The 21,867-nt window shown below is 38.4% G+C and overlaps 2 protein-coding genes across 2 annotated transcripts; both read left to right on the forward strand.

The window, feature by feature from the left end:
• Positions 1–10,403: 10,403 nt before the first annotated feature.
• On the forward strand, positions 10,404–14,501 carry LOC140923444 (SH3 domain-containing protein Dlish-like). The gene is made up of 3 exons (XM_073373541.1): positions 10,404–10,559; positions 10,666–11,283; positions 12,912–14,501. Exons 1-3 carry the CDS (start codon positions 10,514–10,516, stop codon positions 13,373–13,375), a joined length of 1,128 nt encoding a protein of 375 aa, XP_073229642.1. The 5' UTR covers positions 10,404–10,513; the 3' UTR covers positions 13,376–14,501.
• Positions 14,502–15,487: 986 nt separating this feature from the next.
• On the forward strand, positions 15,488–17,501 carry LOC140940646 (myosin-2 essential light chain-like). Its single transcript, XM_073389639.1, has 2 exons — positions 15,488–15,881; positions 17,095–17,501. Exons 1-2 carry the CDS (start codon positions 15,629–15,631, stop codon positions 17,298–17,300), a joined length of 459 nt encoding a protein of 152 aa, XP_073245740.1. The 5' UTR covers positions 15,488–15,628; the 3' UTR covers positions 17,301–17,501.
• Positions 17,502–21,867: the final 4,366 nt, after the last annotated feature.

Below are 21,867 nucleotides of genomic sequence, written 5' to 3' on the forward strand. Positions count from 1 at the left end.
ATTGTTCTCATTATTTCTACTCAAAATTCGTGGAAGAAAAAAGGGACTATTATAGGCTTTTTATACAAGAACTGACTTGAGAGAATACAATTCTTCTTGATAACAATGTCTGCTATAACTATATATCTGTGTTCTAGCTAACTGACATTTCGAGACGATAAGGGCCTCTTAACACTAAAGAATTATTTTCATATGAAGAATGTCCCAAAACTTTTGGTTAATATTTTAGGAGGCGTGTTTCTTTTTTTTTTTTGTAAATTTTATACACTGTAAATAATATATTTGTTATATTAGTCGTTCTAAGAGTTTCTTGACACTTGAATAAAATTCATCATCATCATCAATTTTGAACCAAACTGGTTCATGGATTCGCATCGATTTATAGCTTCTTTCATTCAGTTCTTGATTTGATGTTAATCTATCCTTGTACCTTACATGCCAATTTTATGTCATTGAATTATTTTTTGTGTTGATAATCATTACTTAATATGCTGTTGTACACAGCATAGCCACCATAAAAAGATCTTATCCAACTAAGTTAGTGGGAAGAGTCAAAAGATCGACGTAAAATGCCCCACCCTTTTTTAGTTATCTCTCTGACTGTACTACTAAAATGCTGCATAGAAAATTGAAGCTATTGATTAAATGTCAACAAACACTTGGCTGTTGTCAATACGTCTCTAACAAAGCCTCCTATATTGCCAGAGGCAAGGCCAGGGATAATTATTCAATCAACTTGTTCGGTTCATCAGTTGACCCAATACAAGTTGTTTTTACACAGGGGACGGAATAGACTTAAAATAAGCGCCGAAGGATAAAAAAATAAACGTTCCCAGATGCGATCGCTTCAATTTCTTTTTTCAGCCACCAAGGTAATTAGGGCTCATTCGCGGAGCCAGATCAGAATTCACTTTCCACTTCATCGCAATTCACAAATATGATTTATTTCACCTATCATTTTCAAAGTAAATCCAGGCCGCTATGACTGAGGAAAGAGGTTCATGCGAATTATCTATTCTTTTGCGTTTTTTAGTATTACGGTTTTATTGACATTTCTAAAGGTTTCACCAGATAACAGTCAATATTATTCTAGATATCTGTAAGCATCAAAGAGCGAGAGAAGATAAGTCATATTAAATAAGCTGAAGTTATCTCTGTGTTTCTAGTCTCGACGTTTCTCATTTGCTAAAAGACTTTATTCGACACCCGCACGCACTTAATTTCAATAAATTTCATTTGGCCATACAAATTCTGGAGCCTGATTCCTTGCTATGTACACAATCGCGAAAGATAATTTCCGGAATTAATTATTTTTAAAACGTGATGCAAAAATGACCTGAGACAATCAATATATCGAGTATGAACAGCCGCGGGACACAGTTCTGTTTATCAATATAATTACAAAGTAAAGCACGTACATGTTCCGCCGAGTTTTCAATTGCCGTAACTAGGAGCCCTTTAACCTCAGTTAGTATCAAAGCTTCTGTTACGAAGAAAAGCACTGCCAAGAGACGCGGTACTTTTTACTGTAATCATCCATGAAGAGCTTTTATTCTCTGTGGTACTCGTTTGCCAGTCATTATTGATACATACTCACTTTATACTCAGTCTGGGGGTGAATGAAAAACTGAAAAATTGAGGGTGAGGAACTTCAACCGTACTTGTATACGGTCCTAAGGATTTTATTGTGGCGGATGCTGTCAGTTCAGCAGTTTTTAAGTTATAAATTCTCATTCCTCTCTCACTTAAAATCCAAAAGCTTAAGGCAAACTGATTATCAACAGATGCAACCATGTTTTCAAAATTCTTTAAAACTACTTTATAGGGTATGCGATTGTATGGTCTCTTTACTTACCAGCTAAGCGAAGACTTCGTTTTCTACATCAGCTTACTGTACTTTCAGAGTCTTTCTTTCTTTCTTGTCCTTTTTTCTTCTTTGTAGAAATCGTTCGTCACCAATCAAACAAATTAAAACTGGAAGAGATAGCAAGGAGGCTTGCGTTTTTTATCTGTTTATGTGACGCTTTCGACAACTTTTTTATCGACAGTTCCTACTTTTCTGCAGTGATATTAATTTAGTGCAAAGTTGAGTACAGATCAGTCCGTAAGCCGAGATAAATTATGCAGAAAATATATGGCCTTAGATCTGTCGTTCTCCCCAATGTCCTTTACAGTTCATAAAGTTCTCGTTAAATGAAATTATGCTCCGAAATTTTTTTTTTCCTCTCGGTACGACTGGATAATTCAAATTGCACTCTAGTTGACTTTAGGTGGTCACGTGACGATTGCCGTGCGAACCTACCAGTCCTTGCTTGCAATGTTGTTACATCAAAAGTTGATTGCAGGGTGTTTTAGCTTAGTCATTAATTACATACCCATTCTGAAATGAATTTGGTTTGTGTGAATCCTTCAGCATCATTCCCAGGGCTTTTGGCCTCTCTCATTTTCTAAGGGAAAAACCCTGGGGAAGAGTTTGTCAATTCGTCAACTTCTCATATTTGTATCAGCCCCAATGTATATCGTATCTTCAAGTTACCGATTTTTTTCTTTATTATGCCATTTTCGAAATTGAAGTCTTCTGTTGACGGAAGATAATAGATAATGCACTGCCGCATGCAGGGAAACAAATAAGTATAAATCTTCTGGAACAAATAATTTGCTAACAAAACACGGTTTTCTCCACCATCGAAAACGAAATTCTGCTTTCTGTCATCGAAGCATTTTACCCGGTTGTACTGTGTGATTGCGCCAAGTAATCTTTTCCTGCATCAATATACTGCGGAAAATCATCTGTGAAAAGTTGAGGATCAGGTGGGCTTAAAAATCTTCAAATTATTCACGGTTTGTTTGGATTTTTTTGTTTTCTTCGTTTTTCGGCCGATATGATTAAACGAAATTAAAGGACCTGAACTAATTTTACCCATTTTGCTTGATCGTTGTGGGAGAACATTCAATAATTCGGTCTTAATCTCATTGAGGTCATTTCTGGCGAATAAGACGCCCTGCCCAACGTGTTTCAAGCCGCTTTCTAGTCAGCGTGGAACAAAAATGGTTAAAGTAGAGGAATCGTCGGCTAATTAACCCAGTGAGATAAAGCTGGATCCTCATTTCATTTCTTTTTTTTTTTTTTTTGGTATTATTTCTTTTATAATATAGTTTTAACGATTGTTCGAGGTAATAATCACAATCTTGGAAGTGGAAATCTATATTTACAACTGAAAGAAGAGAAAAAGGCGCCAATCAAAGTACTGCTAAATTTAATTGCCAAAATTTACATCTTCGTAGAAGGCCGTTGTTATGAAAGATGCATAGAATAACACCTTCTAGCAATTTGCGAATGTCAGAATTGTACTAATTTTCTCAAAGAAAATGCATAAATTAAGATGTTACGTAGACTTTGGAAATAACGCACCTTGACTTAGATCTTATCTCGTTGGTACAATGAATATTTCCGTAAACGAAATTATTCTGAATCCTTCGTAACTATCAGCACAGCACATGCGCCAGGCGTAAGATTAAAACATGGTGAGAATTAGTTCTCTTTACTTTGTAATTGCTCAGAATTTAAAAAAGGAACTGAATAAAAATTGTGAAAGCTTGGACAGAGAATACGGACAGCAATGGCGTGATTAAAATACATCTTCACTGAGATATCTCGAGTGGGCCAGAAAATAACCGCAGCCGGCGAAAGTTGCGACCCCTATACAAGAATGCTGATTCTGAATTGGAAAGAAAGTAGTGTCATGATTGCTTAAAGATCGAAGAACTTTACGGTCTTCGGCTAGATTAGCGTTATGTCCTGAAATTTACTCTGGCTTTGTTGGAAAGATTTCGACTACATTTTGGGATCAAGACTGAGATCATTTTGTTACCTTACGGGTACGACTGTCATTCACATAGCAAAGTTTCTTCTGGGAAATACACAGTTATAACGTCATGGTGGTCACCGTAACTTTTGAACTTTGTATCACTACATATAGGAGCGTGCAATCGATGGTTATACGTCTTTTAATCATATTTGGAATCATTTTAACAGATCCACGAACAATCGAGTCAGTTTTATGTTACACTTCAGAAAATCAGAATCAATTTATTTTTAGCCCGAAAAAGTCTTCACGTTAACCTTGTCAATTTCTTCCATTGTTAATACTGCACTACAATTAAACAGGAGAGCCTATTCCATTTTTACTACAACATCAAAATTGAATTTATTTTCATCCTCAAACCTCACGGATTTGTTCTAGCGCAGAATTACAAACGCACAAACACCAGTTAATAGAATACGGTATGCTCAAACAAAACAAATGTATCAACAGGCAGAAAGTGCTTTGAAATTCTTAAAAGTATATATTATTTTAAAACCTTTTTAATGAAAATGTATACGAAATCAATTCTCCTTTAGGATACTTTATAGATGTATACCTCTTGAAATGGGCGCACCAGCAAAAACAGCCAAGGTAAATACCGCGCACAAGTCGTGGGTCCCTTTTTTACAGATCATCTAGTATTCAGTTTTATCGTTTCAGTTGGAAGATCGGTGCAATTGCTATTTCAGTTATTTTCGTTATATTCTTTCTTACTCGTTAGAGCTATAGGCTGGCTTTACAATTTCAATTCATAGATAAATCATTCAAAGCCTGCAGCGCAAGTTTTACATCGTCAAAATACCTTTTCTGATAACTACATCAGTTATTATTCACAGTACTGACTTATTAAGAAAAAAACTAAAGCCGTTCCTACCTTTCGATAAGTTACAATTCTGCGGTCTCCTTTCAAGCTTAAGCTTTTTTACCATGAAACCACGGCGATGTATTTATGGAAGTTTCGAGCCGGAGCGTCATTAGCCAGTTCACTCAAGCTCTACCGAAAATTTCTCCAACATCTGGTCTTATGATATGGCAATTTAACTAATGGAATATATTGAACTGTCTAAGTAGCGTTCCGGGTAAATATATTTGACCTTAAATGCTATAATGAATTCTGATTGTGACTAGTGTGACGGATGATATCTGATTGTCATTAGCTCAAAGTCCGCAGTTAAAGATACATAACAATAGTATTGGTACAAAATGGATTATTGAATAGCTCGATATTTGAAAAAAAGCGAACACATTTTTACGTAAGCAAATTAGTTTCCTGAAAACCAAGTACAAAGGGTCATGAGAAGCTGATATATAATTTTTTTTTTGATATCGTATTTTTTCTCTTTTCGGATCACCACAATTTTCGCCTTTATTTAGTTTATCCATGGATTTTCATGATAAAATCGTAAGTGAACTTATCGGGGAACATAATGTTAGAGACAATAAAGTTAATGATGGAAAAGCCGACAAGTGTGAACCTACCGTGTAAAGTAGATTTTGTCAGTGTATTGAAAGTAATTGAATTTATGCTTTTAGATAGACCATTTTGATGTTAATATATTTTATGTGCTCAAAATAATTGGAATTGAAAACTGATATAACAATTCATTGCCTCAAGTGGGTAAATAATATTTATTTAGTGATTCTGAGGATATGTGATTTTAACGAATACTAAAAACTCGCACCCCATTGGTCCGAACATAAACAGGTGTATCGTGCAACGTGCCGCGTTGTCGGACTTTCAAGTCAGTTTTATTCTGTTAACCTAACTGAATCTCAGATCTCTTGATACAGATACAGAACAATTTACCATTAAAAGATTTTGAATCAAAATTATGACATGATGGTGAAGTTGCACGCGCGTGATTGCGCAAGCGAAACGGAAGAGCTACACACTTGTCTTTTTTGTTTTTATTCGTTTATCAGCGTCCCGTAGCTTATTGTAAACGCAAAACAGGCTGAATAAAAACGTGTTAGCCTTTAACACTTTTTTATTCATTTAAAACACAGTTATTACGCGATGAGTCATCGAACATCGATTAGAGGAGGGATTCGGGGATAAGGATCTCTGCCGGGGTATAGAGTATTATACACTGTATACACAGTTAAATGACTTTCAGAACATTCGCCACAATTTCAAAAGCTTTAAAAATTTTAATGCTGCTCGAAATCAAAAGAAATTGCCAACCATTTAGGGTACATTACACTGAGATCCTCTTCAGATTAAGTAGAAGATAACTAATGATTTTCTGCTATATTGCTTTGCTAAGAACCTAGCTTTTAACTCTCGTCATCAAGAAAAGAACGAACTATCCCGACCCACGAAGTAAAAAATACATTATCAGTGCATAAGGATACATGGACTGAATGGTTGCAACAGATAAGAAAGAAGAATCCCCGCACCAAATCGGCTGTACATGGACTCAACTGATTTACACACTGCTAAAAAAACATACCGTTTCTCGTTAACCTGAGCAAATTAAGAGTATGATAGGCAAACCGCGTTACCATTTACAAAGTTTGAACAAGAAAGGAATTAAAAGGAATTATTTTTTGTAATAATAATGTGGTAAGATCGTGAAGCGGTATCATAATGGTCAGAAGCTTTCAAGCAATACATTAAGCAGTAATTACAGCGTAATCAGAGGAGGCTCACAGGGGCACGAGATCGCTCACGTGCAGCCACGGGCTAGCGGCAAAAGCAGACAAATTACCCGCTAAGTAGTTGAAAGCTTACTTAAAAACAGTCAAAAAATCCTTTCATATTTAATCGATGGAGCATGTTGACCCAGGTTAGCCAAAATCACAGTTTCAAACAAAAAATATTTTATAACTTGTGTGTTTTTGAATTAACCTAAGACGCTACAGCACTAATGATTCTGCATAGTCTTACTTACGATGCTTAAGCTTTCCATTCAGCCATGACATTCGCTTTGTAATGAGAATTGCGCGTTTTTAAAATAAAAAATATCAATCCAGATCAGTGAAATCCTAAATACGATGTCTGAAGGAGATGATTTTTTGAGCAAAAAACTCTTAGAAAAAGCCTATTTCATTTTCAAAATGACCGGTCCTGCCGACCAGTTCTGACTTTTGGAACACTCCCTTAGATTAGAAAAATGCCAACCAATTTTAAAACCAAATTTAAAAGAAACTAGTGTCTAGAAATATAACTATATATCGTTAGAAAATCATTCCGCGCCGGTCCCTGCATTCTGTAAGCAAAAAGAATCTACATCAAGGTAAACCCTGTATTTTCCTCTTGGACTCTGCAAGGTACTCTGGAAAAAGTAAAGTAGCGCATTCCACTGCTTGGCTGACTAAAGTATGAAAACGATCTAGTTGATCTACGTTTACTTAGTGATAGAATGTAGTTGCCGCGAAAATCATAGAAGACGACCTGAGTGAAAGCAAGTTTCAAAGAAGCAGGAATCTGAGTGAAAAACAGCCTCCCATATAACAATTTAAGGAAATTCTGAACGCGCCTATAAATTACATAATGAAGTACATCGAAGTACAGTTGACAGTGAGTAGAAAATAGCGCTGTATGGAGACGACTAATCTCCACTGAAGTATACAGGGTGTTTTAAAAGTTCTTTCCGATCCAAAATTATACTTTGTGCACAGCATTTAATGCTTCTTTAGGCAAATTTAATCTGATTCAGGTAAGAAAACCGTTCAAAGCAATTTAATTCTAAAATTTGAAGCAACAACGTTTTTTCACTTTTTGAACCAAATATGCAAATATGCATGTGCGCGTGTTTTTTCCCGCCATATTTTTACTGCTAGTTTGTAGGTTTTCTATTTTCGTATTTATAGCCGTTTTCTTTTATATTTTCTGCTCTTTCATGAAGGTAAAGGCCAACACTGTTTGTGTTAGAACTCAGGCATCTATTTTACGGTCCGTTCTGGCCATTCAGTCAAAGAAATTGCCAAATTGTCGAAGAAGACCAAACAATGGGTGCACCATGAGTGATCAAAAAGAACACTGAAAAGAAAGACTTTAGAAGACAAACAAGGAGTGGACGGCGGATTTTTGACGAACTGTGTGAGAATGTTTCGAAAAAGCTAAGTATACGCGTAATAATTCAGCAAGAAAGATGGGTTAAACTGCTCATTTCAACTTCACACTATCACAGTTTCGAGCACAACGGTTAATGGAGATACTATGAGCAACAAAGCGTAGAAAGTACCAGTCTTGCAGAGACTCTAAAGTGACGCGCGGCTTCGGACATGGTGTCAAAAGAATTATATATTTGCACTTTGAACTTTACACTAAAAGACGACCAGCCGGCAAATTAACCTGATATGAACCCCTAAAGACCATCTGGAGCATCGTTGACAGGAGAACGTACAAAGATCGAGCCTCCAAAACACTGTCTGGACCAGCTGAGCGGGCGACTACGCTTCCCCTGGAGACACGCTTAGGGGGCTCGTGCATTCTATACCTCACCGCTTAGAAAATGTCAGTAAAGGTAAAGGAAGACATTCTTGTTACTAATATTTCAGTTATTCAGTGTTAAATGAATAAGAAATAACATACTTCAGTTAGTTTTATAAAGGGTATTTTAAGGTAATCTGTGAAATTTAAGCAACGAAAAAATAGGAACGAGCTTTTGAAACACCCTGTAAATGTAAGTATTCTCTAAGAGGTTCATGTCTAGCTTATCCGCATCGCGCGTCCCACAAAAATGCCCGACAAGACTGAGTAATAATAAAAATGTGGTAAAATATACGCTTTGTAAAGTTTAAGTAAAGTGATTCTGTGTACTGTACAGGAAAAACTGTTGTCGAAATTAAAGCGCAGCATAACAGCAAAATTGATTACTGATCATTTTGCACATATTGGATGTATGTCTATAAGAATTAGTGTGCTTCAGTATTATTTATTTCAGTCTAATCCAAAATATCTAACGTGTCCTTTACTGGGAAGGAAAACCATTAACCGTATCACTGAGGACTAGGGCCTGGCGCTTGCTGTCATCAACTGTAACATCTCTCATTCTCATGATACCATGCACTCACTGGCCACTCACCGACATCGTAACATCGTAACATCGTGCCTCTAGAGCCACTGGATCGACATGGGACACAGTTGTATACCTGCGGCGGATCATCCGCATAAGCATTCGAATTGGCCCTTTTGACGTGGAAGAATAAGTCATCGATTTAAATGTTGAATAGCCTTAGATCTAACACACTCCCCTGCGGGGCCCTACGCTTGACGTTTCACGCTTTACACTTGACATGTCTTTCGCCTTTCGTGTGCAGGCATGGGAACATAGTATTGCTTTGGCGTCGTTTCTAGTGATTACTAACATCTATTCCGACCCTTTGTCCATGTCATACTGAGTGTTTGTTTTATAATTATACAAGAACAATCTCTCCCTCCATGATAATACCATTTCACTTCTCCTGGCGAAAAACTGCGGCTGTAGATATTTCCCCTTTATGACCTTTATGCTCTTTGTGAAATTACTGAATAGAAGGCGAATGCCTCATTTGTTCCCCCCAATCCAATTCATGTGCTTTTCTTAGCTCCGGCCCTCACTCAAATTGTGCACTACAAAGCGTCATACAATGATATTAACATAAGTGTTTCTCCTTCCATTTAATTTCACTTTTACTCATAAAAAAGGTGAGGTAGGTGGAAGTTCCTTATCGTTTTGCATAGAATAGTTATCATGGACGACATTTCAACAAATTTGACTTTGAACTGTTCCTGGATTGAAATATCAATGTCGACCATGATAACTGTTAGACTATTGAACAGCCTTTCTATTTTCATACTCGATCGTCGAAAACTCATTGATAAGAACGCGACATACTTGTGCAGGTTCGTGCGTTCATCATCAAAGATGTGGGAATAGAGCTCAGGCTGTGTACAGTCTGATATCTTGAGCTGACGCAAGACCGACCAGGCAAGAAACTCCGTGGTACGGAAATGTCAAGATCCAGAAAGCTTTCTCGACCAGCGGAGAGCACCGTATTTAAACTGCTATGTTTACCCCAAAGTTTTCCTTCGATTTCCAACCCACTTTCAATTCTTACTCACACATCCAGTTACTCGCCCTTGGGAACTGATGTAAAATATACTTTTTTTATTCATTAAAGGTGACGTTCCGGGGCCCTAGCTATTACGATTTGTTGTAGGCGAAATAATGCAATAATATAAGCAAACGAAAGTACGTCATTCAAATCTTCCTACTGGTTGACCGCAACTAGGGAACGCAGATTTGAGGTCGGTATTGTTCTTTTTAAAGGGGCCGAATCGTTCCGATATAAACTTGTTTACGATGATATAGGCTCTATTTCACCATCCAAGAGCAATCTGTTAATGGCTCTCGTGCCGCCATTGTTTTGTACAAGGGTCAATTTTCATTGCACTCACTAATTTAAGATGAAAGGCTCACGATTCATGAAGAAGTTTGTCGGTGAGGTGAATGGTGAATTTCTGTCTTTTGCTTCTTTTTTAGACGAGCTGTACGAACGGTAGACTTTCCCTCCCCTCCCTCAAGCAAATCACGTTTTCCAATCTAATCCCAGGCAGGTCCTTTGCGCGGTTATGTACACATAGGCACATTCTTTAGATCGTAGTCAAGCAAAGTTTGACGCCGAACTTCGCAGTCCCTCAACCGATTTATTTGATCATGGCCTTTTTTTGCCCCATGAGAATTCCAAGAAGGCGAAGAAAACGTGAGTATCAAGTTTAGTTTAAGGTTGAGTGAAAATAAAAGCTTTTCTAGCTTATGACTTTATTGTTTACACGCTCGTCTCACAGCGATTGTCAAATATCTGACAGGGTATCGAGATGAAGAACAAAAAAACAGCACTCCAAATGGAAATCCTGGTGGACGGATTACGGGCAGCAACAGTGTAGACTCACTTGTGGAATTGGGCAAGGAAGAGGAAGACAGTGAGATCGAGTTTGAGCCTCGAAAGATGGTTGTTTTGCACGATTTCATTCCATGTGTCGAAGACGAGGTCGCTGTAAAACGAGGACAACGAGTGAAATCTTTATACCAAGAAACGGACTGGATTTACATTATAACAAACGACGGCAAAGAAGGGTTTATTCCGTTTACGTATTGCGTAGAAGAAGAAGAGTACGAGAAAAGGAAAGAAAAACAGAAAGGTCTTCAAAGGAATAATTTTCGTAACGCTTCTTTCCTCGACTCGTTACAAATTCAAACAGACACCACACCGGCATTCAGTTTTAAGAAAAATAATTACGGCGATTATATTGTCAGGTTTGATTTCATTGCCTGTGACGAGAACGATATAAACGCACAGAAGGGGGATAAAGTTCGCGTTTTGAACAAGGAGGACAAAGATTGGTACTGGGTGTCGAATTCTCAAGGGGTCGAAGGATTTATTCCCAAAGATTTCCTGGTTCCCTTTGACAGACTTCAAAATGGCGGTAAGTCTTTATGATTCAATGATTCAAACATTTGAATAATTCTAGAGTTAATATCAAATCTTAGTGAAGCAGGGGCCGTGTTCTTTAAAGAACATCTCACAGTAGGAAACAGATTTTTTTGAATTGTTTGATTAGTTTCCGTGGCATTGTGTTACGCTAAATCGTCTTTCGAAAAGTGTTGATAAACAAGTTAAAAATCTAGATCAACTTAGCAAACAAATAACTTGAAGAACTAAGATTATTTTTGGAGACTGGATGATCTTAGCAGGTATTAAATATATTACATGTACTGGAGTTCATTGAGGGTCGTATTGAGCCGAGTTCATTAATGTCAGCAAAATCAATAATTCAGCAAAAACAATCCAAGTATGTCATCAATTGATGGCACTCAATTAGTGTTTTTGAAAGGGAAATTATTTTTGAAATCGTCATTCTAGTTTTAAGAGAAATGTTCACGGCTAAAAAAAGAAATTGGTTATCTATTATAAAGGGTGCAATTTCTTGGTCACTTTGAATGGGAAAACTTGGAAAGGAAACGGTGCTTGAATGTACACGTACAATGTATTAGCATAGGACGTTTGGTGGCCGAACAGTCTTCGGTACAACCTTGCTACCGGATTGTTTTCTTGGTTACAAAACTGTGCTCTGCTTCTTCACTCTTTACTCAGGTGTAGCGGCAACTTTCTGCCGGGGGTTACATGTGATGGACTAGCATCCCATCGAGGAGCATTACATTGTAATGCTCTGAATTGCTAATCTTGCCACAAAAATTGGGCCAAGCCCTTTCTGGACCCATTTTGGCTGTTTTTCACGACCAGTCCTGACAGATTTACAGCCAAAAAAACCAAGTAACATTTTGGGGAAAAATCCACTGCTAATTTCACTGTGTACCTAGTACTGCTCTTTGCAGATTAAATTGGTTCCTTTCCTAAAAGTTAGGTAGTCACAATTCCATGCAAAAAAAAGACAATAAAGTGGGCAACAAAACTGCATATAAAAGAGAAAGAAAAAGGGAAAAGAGAGAGTGAAATAAGTCCGTTTTTTGGCTTATGTACATGCTCATTAGCCAAAAACTAATCCACAAAAGAGGAATTGGTGAAAAATGTGGTTTTCCGCTACTTGCTGGCCAGCACCAAAGGGTTACTTTGTGGTCAATAGATAGAGTTAGGAGGGAAGTGATCTATGGGAACAAGAGAGCAGGGAAAGTCCTTCCATTTTAGAGAGTAAGAGTTAGGCAAAGTTAACATGACAACTTCTAATGCAAAACTTGTTTTTAGGTTTTTCTTTTGCGCATTATGCTCAATACATGACATGGCATGACATTGTTACGATAGTTACAAACTCATTTTGAGAGATTGCTCTTAAAATGGGTGCTAATGTCCTTAGCAATAAATAATATTATATTTTTCAGAACAAATTCTACTAGGGTACTATCTTGACTACCCTGTTCAATTAATACATGTACTTTTATTATGTTATTTGAGATCCCTTCAAAGTTGATCTCCAGTTTTCCATATAATTTTCACCTCATGCACTTATACTGTATTTGCAGATATATATATATATTTTTTATTTTTTAACTTATCCCCCTATGTTAGTTTTCTAAAGTGGTATTTCACCTTCTTCAGATTCAAGTCCAGCTTCAAATCAAAGTCTTCTAAATGGCAGTAGGACAATGTCGCAGACAGAGGTTTCTCTACTGTCAACACAAGCAGGAAGTCCGTACAGAGAAACGTCATCTGACTCAGCAAGATCAAACAACAGAAGCTCATCCACAGAACCACTTTACCTCCTCACTCCACTAGCCAATGGGAATCGAGCAAGCTCTGTTACTTCAAACAGTCAAACAAATACATTCCGTCAACGTCGAAACACGAATGAGCTTTTACTATATGGACAAGAACTTGTGTGTACTGATACTTATATAGGGAAGAGACTGGATGAACTTACCGTGCATAAGGGAGACTGGATCTATGCTGATATGAAACTCAAGGATGGGAGGGGGTGGATTTGGGCTTATTCGCCTTCAAACAAGATGCAGGGGTTTGTGCCACGGTCATGTCTTCGCCCGCCTGCCACAACACCTCTCTGATTTTAGACTGTTAGTGTAAGTTTTGAGAAAGGAGGGTTGGGGAAATGAGCTAGATATTTAAAGTTCAGAATTTGTATTTTAAGAGCATAAAATTAATTTTACAGTTGGAACACACTGATGACTTTTCTACCTGCTGAGATATATATTTTTAAAGAATAGTAATATAAAATGATTACTTACTGGCATAGCCTGCGAAGGGACTGGCAATGCTTGTCGTTTTCCAAGATGGCATTTCTTTCCTGGTTAAAAATTTGGGCTGAAAATTTAACTTTGTTATTGTTAACAATTTACTCTTTGTGGGATGTTCATAGTTACATGTGCAGCTGGTGAAATGGACAAACTATAACTCTCAAAGAAAAATAATATATCAGTATGATTATTGTGAAATTATGATTAACATTAGTTGAGAGACTCTTGTTTTGAAGTAACTGCAATATTTTTCTGAAAGTTTTAAGTTTAGTACTGTGCTGCCTGATTAATTTTTGCCACTAATGGGAACCTTGGTAACATGTTTACCAATCTTATTATCAATTTCCTTGTCAACATGGCCAAATATAATAATGATGTTGAGCAGTATTGTTATGTAATAGAGATGTCTAAGTCTTAGTGAGATGTCTGCCTCATAGAAAGACACAAAAAGTGACTGAAAATGTCAGAAATCTAGTGTCTACATGTTTATAGAGCTGTCCATCAAGACAGAGCATGCTGTATTGCCAACATTTTGAAACCAAAATACCTAAAACAACCTCATGAGCAAGATCAGTTTTTTCATTATTTTTTATTGTTTATTCAAATAAGAATTTTATAACTAGTTATTAGGTAGTAGGTAACTTGATATTAGTAATATAATCGCAGAAGAACTTTTTTGTAAGATAACAAAATAAGAAGAGTCCTGTAATGTTGTACATAGCTACATGCTGACCTGTAATGACTTCACTTGTTTAACATTTTGGCTAATATATTAATCTTATGTCATTTTATATTTAGCAAAGTTAAAATCAACCGTATTTATAAATACCTGAGATTAATTCTCAGTTTACCCAGAAGAACCAAATGATCACGTGTGATAACATTATGGAATATTTAAAAGACATTTTTTTTTTCAATTAAAGAGTCATATTTATTACATTTTGCCTGTAATTTTTAAAATGAATTGACAGCGTAAGTACAGAGGAAAAAAAAAGCCATTTTACGATTTTGGTGGGGAATCTTTGGCAAAAGTTGCAGTAGTTTTCTGGTATTTTTGTGGCTGGTCCCCTTTTTTATTGTCTTCCTTTAATTAACAAGTCAAAGAACCTAACCCGATCCAAGTTATCATTGGTTGACTAACAAAAGTCAAATTATCCTGCAGTACTTTACTGATCACAAGTCTAGCGCTTGGTTTACTCCTTGGAAAGGGATGGGTCACGCCCTGTTTAATAATACCTCCTTTGTCTTTGTTTGAATGCAGAGGCCTGAGCTATACCGAGAGAGCTCTGTATAGCTCTGGCCCTGAGGAAGACTAATGTTGTTAGCCGAAATATTGGCCTGTAATAAATCAGCACTTTGCCGTAGTGCCAGCCCTCCATTCAGTTTTGTTTTAGCATATTGCAGGTTTTACTTACCAACTAAGAAGTTTCATCTCTCCTATACATGTAGCCTGCTTGCAGATGTCTGCTATTTTCTTGGTTGCACAAAGAAAACGTTTTATTTCCACATTCAAAAAACCAGAACAAAGGACATAAACGTTTCTCTCCCAAATCGAAACAGAATACCGTCTTTACTCGAATAAACGCCGCCCCCAATATAATCAATAACAAAAGACGTTAATTTTGCGGAAAATAGTAATACCGTAGTTAGAACAATTCTTTGTTGCGTCCAACTTTCAAAAAATAAGCGCCGTATTTGAGTCTAGGAAAATTAAATATAGCCGCGGCGCTTATTCGAGTAAATACGGTATATATTTATTTTTTATTTTTACAGTAAATATGCAAGAGTGGGCAATCTTCGCGAGCAGTAAATGGCGAGCGGCCGTTGATTGAGCGGCAGCGTATGGTTTAGCGTATGGCAGTCTCAACCACGTTCCCAGGGCTGTTGAGACCCTGGGAACGAGGTTGCGGCGGTCCTGATTTGCATACTCGCTGGTACACCTGCTCAAGCTTGTTCTGGGAAAAACAGATGTGAAAGAATAACAAATTTATTGTAAAAGAGTTCGCTAGCTTGGAGAAACAACATAGAACCTTGGTTTGAATAAAAACGTGTTCTCTAGCAATAATGTTTACTCCAGAAGACTCCATAGAAGAATGCAAAGAAGCATTTTATCTCTACGATCGACGAGGAGACAAAAAAGTTGAATCAAGCCAGATGGGAGAAGTTATGCGAGCCCTTGGCACAAATCCAACCGAAGGAGAAATTGCAAAAATAATTCGCAGTCTCGATCCTGCTGGAACTGGAGCCAAGAGAGTTAGCTTCGAAGAATTCTTTCCAATTTATCAAAATCTGCGTGATAGGCAGAAAAAACGTGGAGGTAAGTTTTATATCACAAGAGTTTATATTCATTGCCGCCTTGCTTCAGGAAGTGAGCTTAACTTAAATATTTTTTCTGATTTTATTGTTCCGTATCGCATTTGTGTTTGATAACTCTTCAGCGGCAAACTAATACTAAGATAATCCTTTTTTCTTTAAGCGAACTGTGCTTATGATTTTCAGGCTCAAAGCTTGACGAATCGATAGCAAAAGCTATAGCGTACCTTAGCTTCCTTTATACTACCTAATAACAAAAATATAAGTTAGTTAATATGCATTGAAAAATTAAAATAAAAACAGAATCAGAAATAAGCTCAACATTTTTGTCGCTCTGCATTGAGAATGGGAACTATTTTGATTCTCTATAAGAAAGCTTGAAATAATGAAGTCATATCCGATCTAGTAAAAAATATATATATAAATAGCTGTAAATAAAAAGAAATGACTATCGTTTATTACGTTTCCAGCAAGTTTAAAAGTTACGTCGATTAGCGTGGCCTTGATATGAGTTTTAGGAATTAAGTATATCTAGCCTCATGAGAAAGGTGGAAATGACTTGGAAAATAATTACGCGCGGAGTTTAAGGCTAATTTATTGATTTCAAAAAAGGAATAAATAAAATCAATATTTTCAGGACAGTCTGGGGTACTGGGTACTCTGGGATATTTACATGTAATCGCTCGTGATAGACACGCAGCCAGTGCAAGTCACGTGTAGATCGTCATCTGTGTAATTTGGGTTAGGATTTGTGTTTTAAAGAGCACACATTGTCACACTCACCATAGAAAATAAAAAAGTCATTTTGCTTTCAAGTATTCTCTGCATCATGATTGTCAAAAATCGAGCTGCATGTTCAAATTCAACGCTGAGGTTGATGAAACGGCAGTTAGAACTTTGGTGTGGTGTTTGCCTGATGACTAGTTTCCAGTCGCCCTAATAACCAGTTTCTTTGAAAAATCAGGATTAAATTCAAACAGTTCTGCCAAAAACTTTATTGTCGTTGCTTCCAAGACGCCAAAGATCTATCTATATAGTGTGTGGGTGTGTCTACAAGCTCCTCTTTTAATAACCAATCTCCCTTTCAAGGCTCTCAGGAGCTGAAATTTAACAACCCCTTGTCCTCGTTTTTGGTAATTTGAAATTTCTTTTATCCGTCTACGGGTTTTCAAGCGTAATTCACATTTTAAAAATAGGTTCATGTATTTTATTTTTAGTTGATCCGGAGTATTTCATCGAATGCCTTCGAGTGTTTGATCGCAACTGTAATGGATTAGTTAACGCGGCAGAGTTGCGTCACGTGCTCTGTAGCCTTGGTGATAAACTGTCTGCAGAAGAGGTTGACCAACTTTTAGTTGGCTTCGAGGACAATCAAGGACAAGTGCTGTACGAGGAATTTGTCAAGCACATTATGTCGGGATGAAAGCTTGGTTTCCAACAAGAACCACGAAGAACTTGACTTTTTAAACTTTATCATTTCTAGGTTTGGCACTTTTAAAAGGCCTGTTCGTTAGCATTTGGAGAACTGAGAAATAATGAAGAATTTTTTGCTACTTTATTTTGCAGTGTTTATTTATTTATTTATTTATTTATTTATTCTCTTCTTATTTTCTCATATGTCTCTTAGTCTTTTTGCCATTAAACTGTAATAAATAAATAAATGAATAAACTGAGAAATATTGAAGAATTTGTTGCTACTTTTGCAGTGTTCAAAGTGATGAAATAAAACTTTAGACTAGAAAGTGGGGATTCTTGCCTTTGAGTAACCATAAAGTCTGCTACCTTTGCCGCGGTAGCCTGCAAAACAGCCGTTTTTCCTCAACCTCGTCCCCAGGGCGCTTTTCCCGGGCCTTTTCCCGCGTCACAGCGTTTTGGGCATCCCCATTCCCATATCCCTAGCGTTTTGGGCATCCCCGGTGGGGGATGCGCAAAACGCTGATCGCTTCGACTTTGCCTAAATTATTTCAGACTGGGGAAAAGTCGGAATTGTTAATCACGAATTTACGGCTAAATAGTGTAGATGCATGCTAGAATTATATCGTCTGACACTCTTCGCTGGGTTAATTGCGCAGAAAAAAAAACCCATGGGCAGTAAACGTTGGCTCAAAACATGACGAAACTGAAATTTACAACCGCATAACTGTAAACATCGCTTCGATGTACAACACTTCATTGTTTGGAAAGCTTTCAATTTTATTTAATAGAACTGTTTACAAGTAAGCAATGCCGCAATCGCCGGCAGCTGATTCCAAACAGCCAAAAACAAGCTAGAATACTAAACAAAGGAATCAAAAGGCAAACATAAATAGAACTCGTTTTGCGTTGTTGAATTCCTAGTATTCATGACATTTGAGGCCTGTACAACTTAACCCCGCAGCGCTACTTGATACAGGAAAGGCTGTCACACAATTACAGAGGCCTCAAATCATCAGAAATAACGGGAGGTTGGGTGACAATACCCCCCCCCCCCCCCCCCCAAAAAAAAAAAAAAAAAAAACCTGCAGTGCAAGGGAAAGGCATGTCTAGAATAAAATCCTGCAAGCAGTGATAGTCAGGCCAGTAAAATCCCTCTTTGATTTTCCTCAGAGTGTTATCGCGGCCGGCGTGTCCAGCAAAAGGAGCAGAGTGGCACTCTTCGAAGACCCTCGCTTTATCTTCCTCGGCGATAACAAGTCGTCGAGGCGCTGTGCCATCCTTCTCCTTGGCCACGTAGTACAAGGACTCTAATTTTGAGTCATACTCGAACTTTTTGGCGAATTTTTGAAGAGACGTTTTGTCTTGCTTTGTTAAGCCTTCCGGGTAAACCTTATTTTCTAAGATACTAGAAAAGATTTCTATATTTAGCGGAATCCATCTCTAAAAGGTTTTCGATTTTCCCGCGAAATCGAAAATTGTTTTGGAGGGGATGACCAAAACACTAGGGATTTGGGCATCCCGGGAGGGTACAGGGGGATGCCCAAAACACTGCAGTAATATGAGAAGGGGATGCCCAAAACGCTAGGGATATGGGAATGGGGATGCTCAAAACTCGGGGATGCCCAAAACGCTGCGACACCGCCCTCACCTCCAAAGCCAGGGAAAAGGGCCCTGGGGACAAGGTTGGTTTTTCTTCGCTCCTCGCCGCTGGGGAGGAAACAAAACGTCCCCAGCGGCGAGAAACGAGGAGAAACGGCTGTTTTTGCAGGCTACTTTTACGGGTGAGTGTCTACATCAGATGCGTTCTGGGAACCGCTGCATATTTAAAGACTGGAAAATCCAAATAAAATCACCACGAAAAATCGCCTGTTCTTGAACCTGTGTAAGCGTATCAATCCCTTCCCTTTCGAACGCCTGCCACGCAGGCTATAAAGAGTCAGAACTGGCCGGCCGGACTGATCATTTGGAAGTGATGAAATAATAGTTTTTTTTCTCCAAATTCTTGCTAACACCTGCCTTGTCTGGCATTTCCACAAATGGTATGCGCCCTCACCTCAAAAATATGCGTCCAGGCGATCTGAGAATGTACACGGGAGCGGCTCCTGAGCAAGTAAAGTTCACTTTGTTAGGTTTTCTCATGAACAAAGAAGTCGGGTGGCCCACAACTGTCGCGGCAAAACCCAAAAACCTCACGGCAAACATCACGCCGAAACCAAAAACCTCACGGCGAAAACAAAATACCTCACTGTATTTGGTTTTGCCGCGAGGTTTTTGGTTTTGCTGTGAGGTTTTCGGTTTTGCCATGAGGTATTTTGTTTTTGCCGTGAGGTTTTTGGTTTTGCCATGACAGTTGTGGGCCACCGTGAAAGAAGACAGGACCAGACAACAATAGGACCATTTATACGAGGAAAAATAAGACGCGTCTTATGTATCGGTCAAATCGAAGCTTCAACATGCCCCCCCGGGCAACCCTCCGGGCATTTGACTTTTTTGAAAATTATTGTTCAAATTCCCCCCTACCCGGGCCCAAATGCCGTTCAAATGCCCCACTCTAGGGTCCATTCAGGTGATCAAATGCCCCCACCCCGGGGACATTTCACAGGCACAAAAATGACAGAAGGACGGCGGAAACGCCTTCAGTTGTCGAACAAAATCTTTATAAATATAACAAAAACTGAGAAACACTGTTAGCGTATTTACTACGAACAAAAAACTCGTGCAAAGCGGCGGAAATCGCTGCTACAAGGTCACTGAATGCTCAGCTTTTCTTCATCATGCAACATACAAAGCGTTCTATAAAAAAAGATCCCACCTATTGAGATTAGTACATCATGACCATTTCACTGACATGCATCATCGCTCACCGTATAAATTAACATACTTGCAGTAGGTCAAAGTAGTTGACCTGAGCTTCTATTTTATTTTATTCTATTTTATGTTGTTGTATTGAATCGCTGGTATAGGTACTGAATTTCATTGTAAACACAACAATAACATACATTCATACATTCAAAGCCTGAATCCAATATTAAAAATTTTAAAATTTAAATACTTCAAAAATGGCACAAAGCTTGCTTAAGCCGTTCCCTTGTAACCAATTGGCCACAAAGGCACAATCTTTTCCACGAAAATCCTCTAACACCGCGTCCCCCATGATAGCTCGCCACGCCAGAAGATTTTACATGAAATCGAGGGTGCAGTTCAAATTCCCCACCCCTAAAGCATGGGGATCAAATTCCCCACCCCCTGGAAGACTCTGATAATCAAATTCCCTCCTCCCCGGGACGGCAAAGGTGTCAAATGCCCGGGGTATGCCCGGGGGTGGGGGCATGTTGAAGCTTCGATTTGACCGATACATTACATAAGACGCGAACTGTATGACTTATACGAGCATGTCTTATCTAATAAGACGCGTCTTAGCTAAGCCGCGTCTTATTTTAGACGAAATGTGCCGTTTATACGGAAAGTTCGCGTCTTATTTAAGACGCGTCTTATTTTTCCTCGTTTTAATGGCCCTAATGCACCTATCAATGTAAATCCCGTGGGGGGGGAGTGCGGGCAAGGGGAGGGGATTTGATGCCTGGGACTATCCCCGCTGTCGGGCTTTTGATCGTGTGAAGCGACCCCGGGGTCGGGACATTTGACTTTGACCGACAGAAGCCTGGTATCAATTCAGAAGCAGTTACCAAGTCCGTCCCTCGAGGCTTCCTGAAAGTCACGTTGTTGGAGAAAGGTATGAAGTTTTCATTTGTCTTTATCGCCATAATCCGATACTTTAAACTGTCATCTAAACAGATAATGTCTATTTTATCTTCAAGTTCCCATCTGATTGTAAAACTCGATTGAAATCGAATTCCACCATGAAAGTCAGAGGATTTTTTATGGGTCACTGATCCGACCTGTTCCGGATGTTGAGCAGATGTTATAAAGCATTTTACGTTTTATTAATATTATATAGCACGGTCAATCTTCCTGGAGTGATTTTGTTGTTCAAGATAAGATATGCTAATGGAGAGAGAAAATACTTAATTACGGCGAGTAATTTAATGGAGCTTCCGTTAACCGTAAATAAAAGTAGTAACGACGTGTTTGAAATGTTCTTTTATTCGTTTTATATAGTATTATAGCATTGTTTGTTTACATTTTTTCCCCTGGGGTAGGGGCTTTTTTGACACTTTTGATTGAACTTTCGTTTCCCACCCTGGGGAATTTGATCGAAAAATTTTAAAATCTGTCAAATCCCCACCCCTTGCCCGCACTCCCCCCCCCCCCCCCCCCCCCCCACGGGGTTTACATTGATAGGTGCATAATCTCTCGGAACAGTCCGATTCCCGCCAAACCGCGTCTTCCTCCTCTGATAAGAGACTGGGAAGCAGGGAAGTCATTAAAACTTTCCCTCCCCTACCCCCTTGTAAAAGGAATCTGATTGATTTTTTTTCGCTGATAAGGAGATTCGGGAGTTCGCGGCCGATGGTTTGTCTTCCCAGCGTAATTTTGACCTGACTTTTGCACTTGGCAGGTATCAAGGTAAGCAAAGTATACGTTAAAAGTACGATTCGTTGTTTGTAACAGCA

Source organism: Porites lutea, chromosome 1, assembly GCF_958299795.1.
Source record: "Porites lutea chromosome 1, jaPorLute2.1, whole genome shotgun sequence".
NCBI lineage: Eukaryota > Metazoa > Cnidaria > Anthozoa > Scleractinia > Poritidae > Porites > Porites lutea.

Excerpts from the sequence above, each read along its gene's own strand:
- LOC140923444 (XM_073373541.1), top strand. The coding sequence starts at position 10,514 with ATGGCCTTTTTTTGCCCCATGAGAATTCCAAGAAGGCGAAGAAAAC. Across the intron at positions 10,560-10,665 it reads TCCAAGAAGGCGAAGAAAAC|GGTATCGAGATGAAGAACAA; the intron begins GTGAGTATCAAG and ends AATATCTGACAG. Across the intron at positions 11,284-12,911 it reads TGACAGACTTCAAAATGGCG|ATTCAAGTCCAGCTTCAAAT; the intron begins GTAAGTCTTTAT and ends CACCTTCTTCAG.
- LOC140940646 (XM_073389639.1), top strand. The coding sequence starts at position 15,629 with ATGTTTACTCCAGAAGACTCCATAGAAGAATGCAAAGAAGCATTTTAT. Across the intron at positions 15,882-17,094 it reads TAGGCAGAAAAAACGTGGAG|TTGATCCGGAGTATTTCATC; the intron begins GTAAGTTTTATA and ends TTTTATTTTTAG.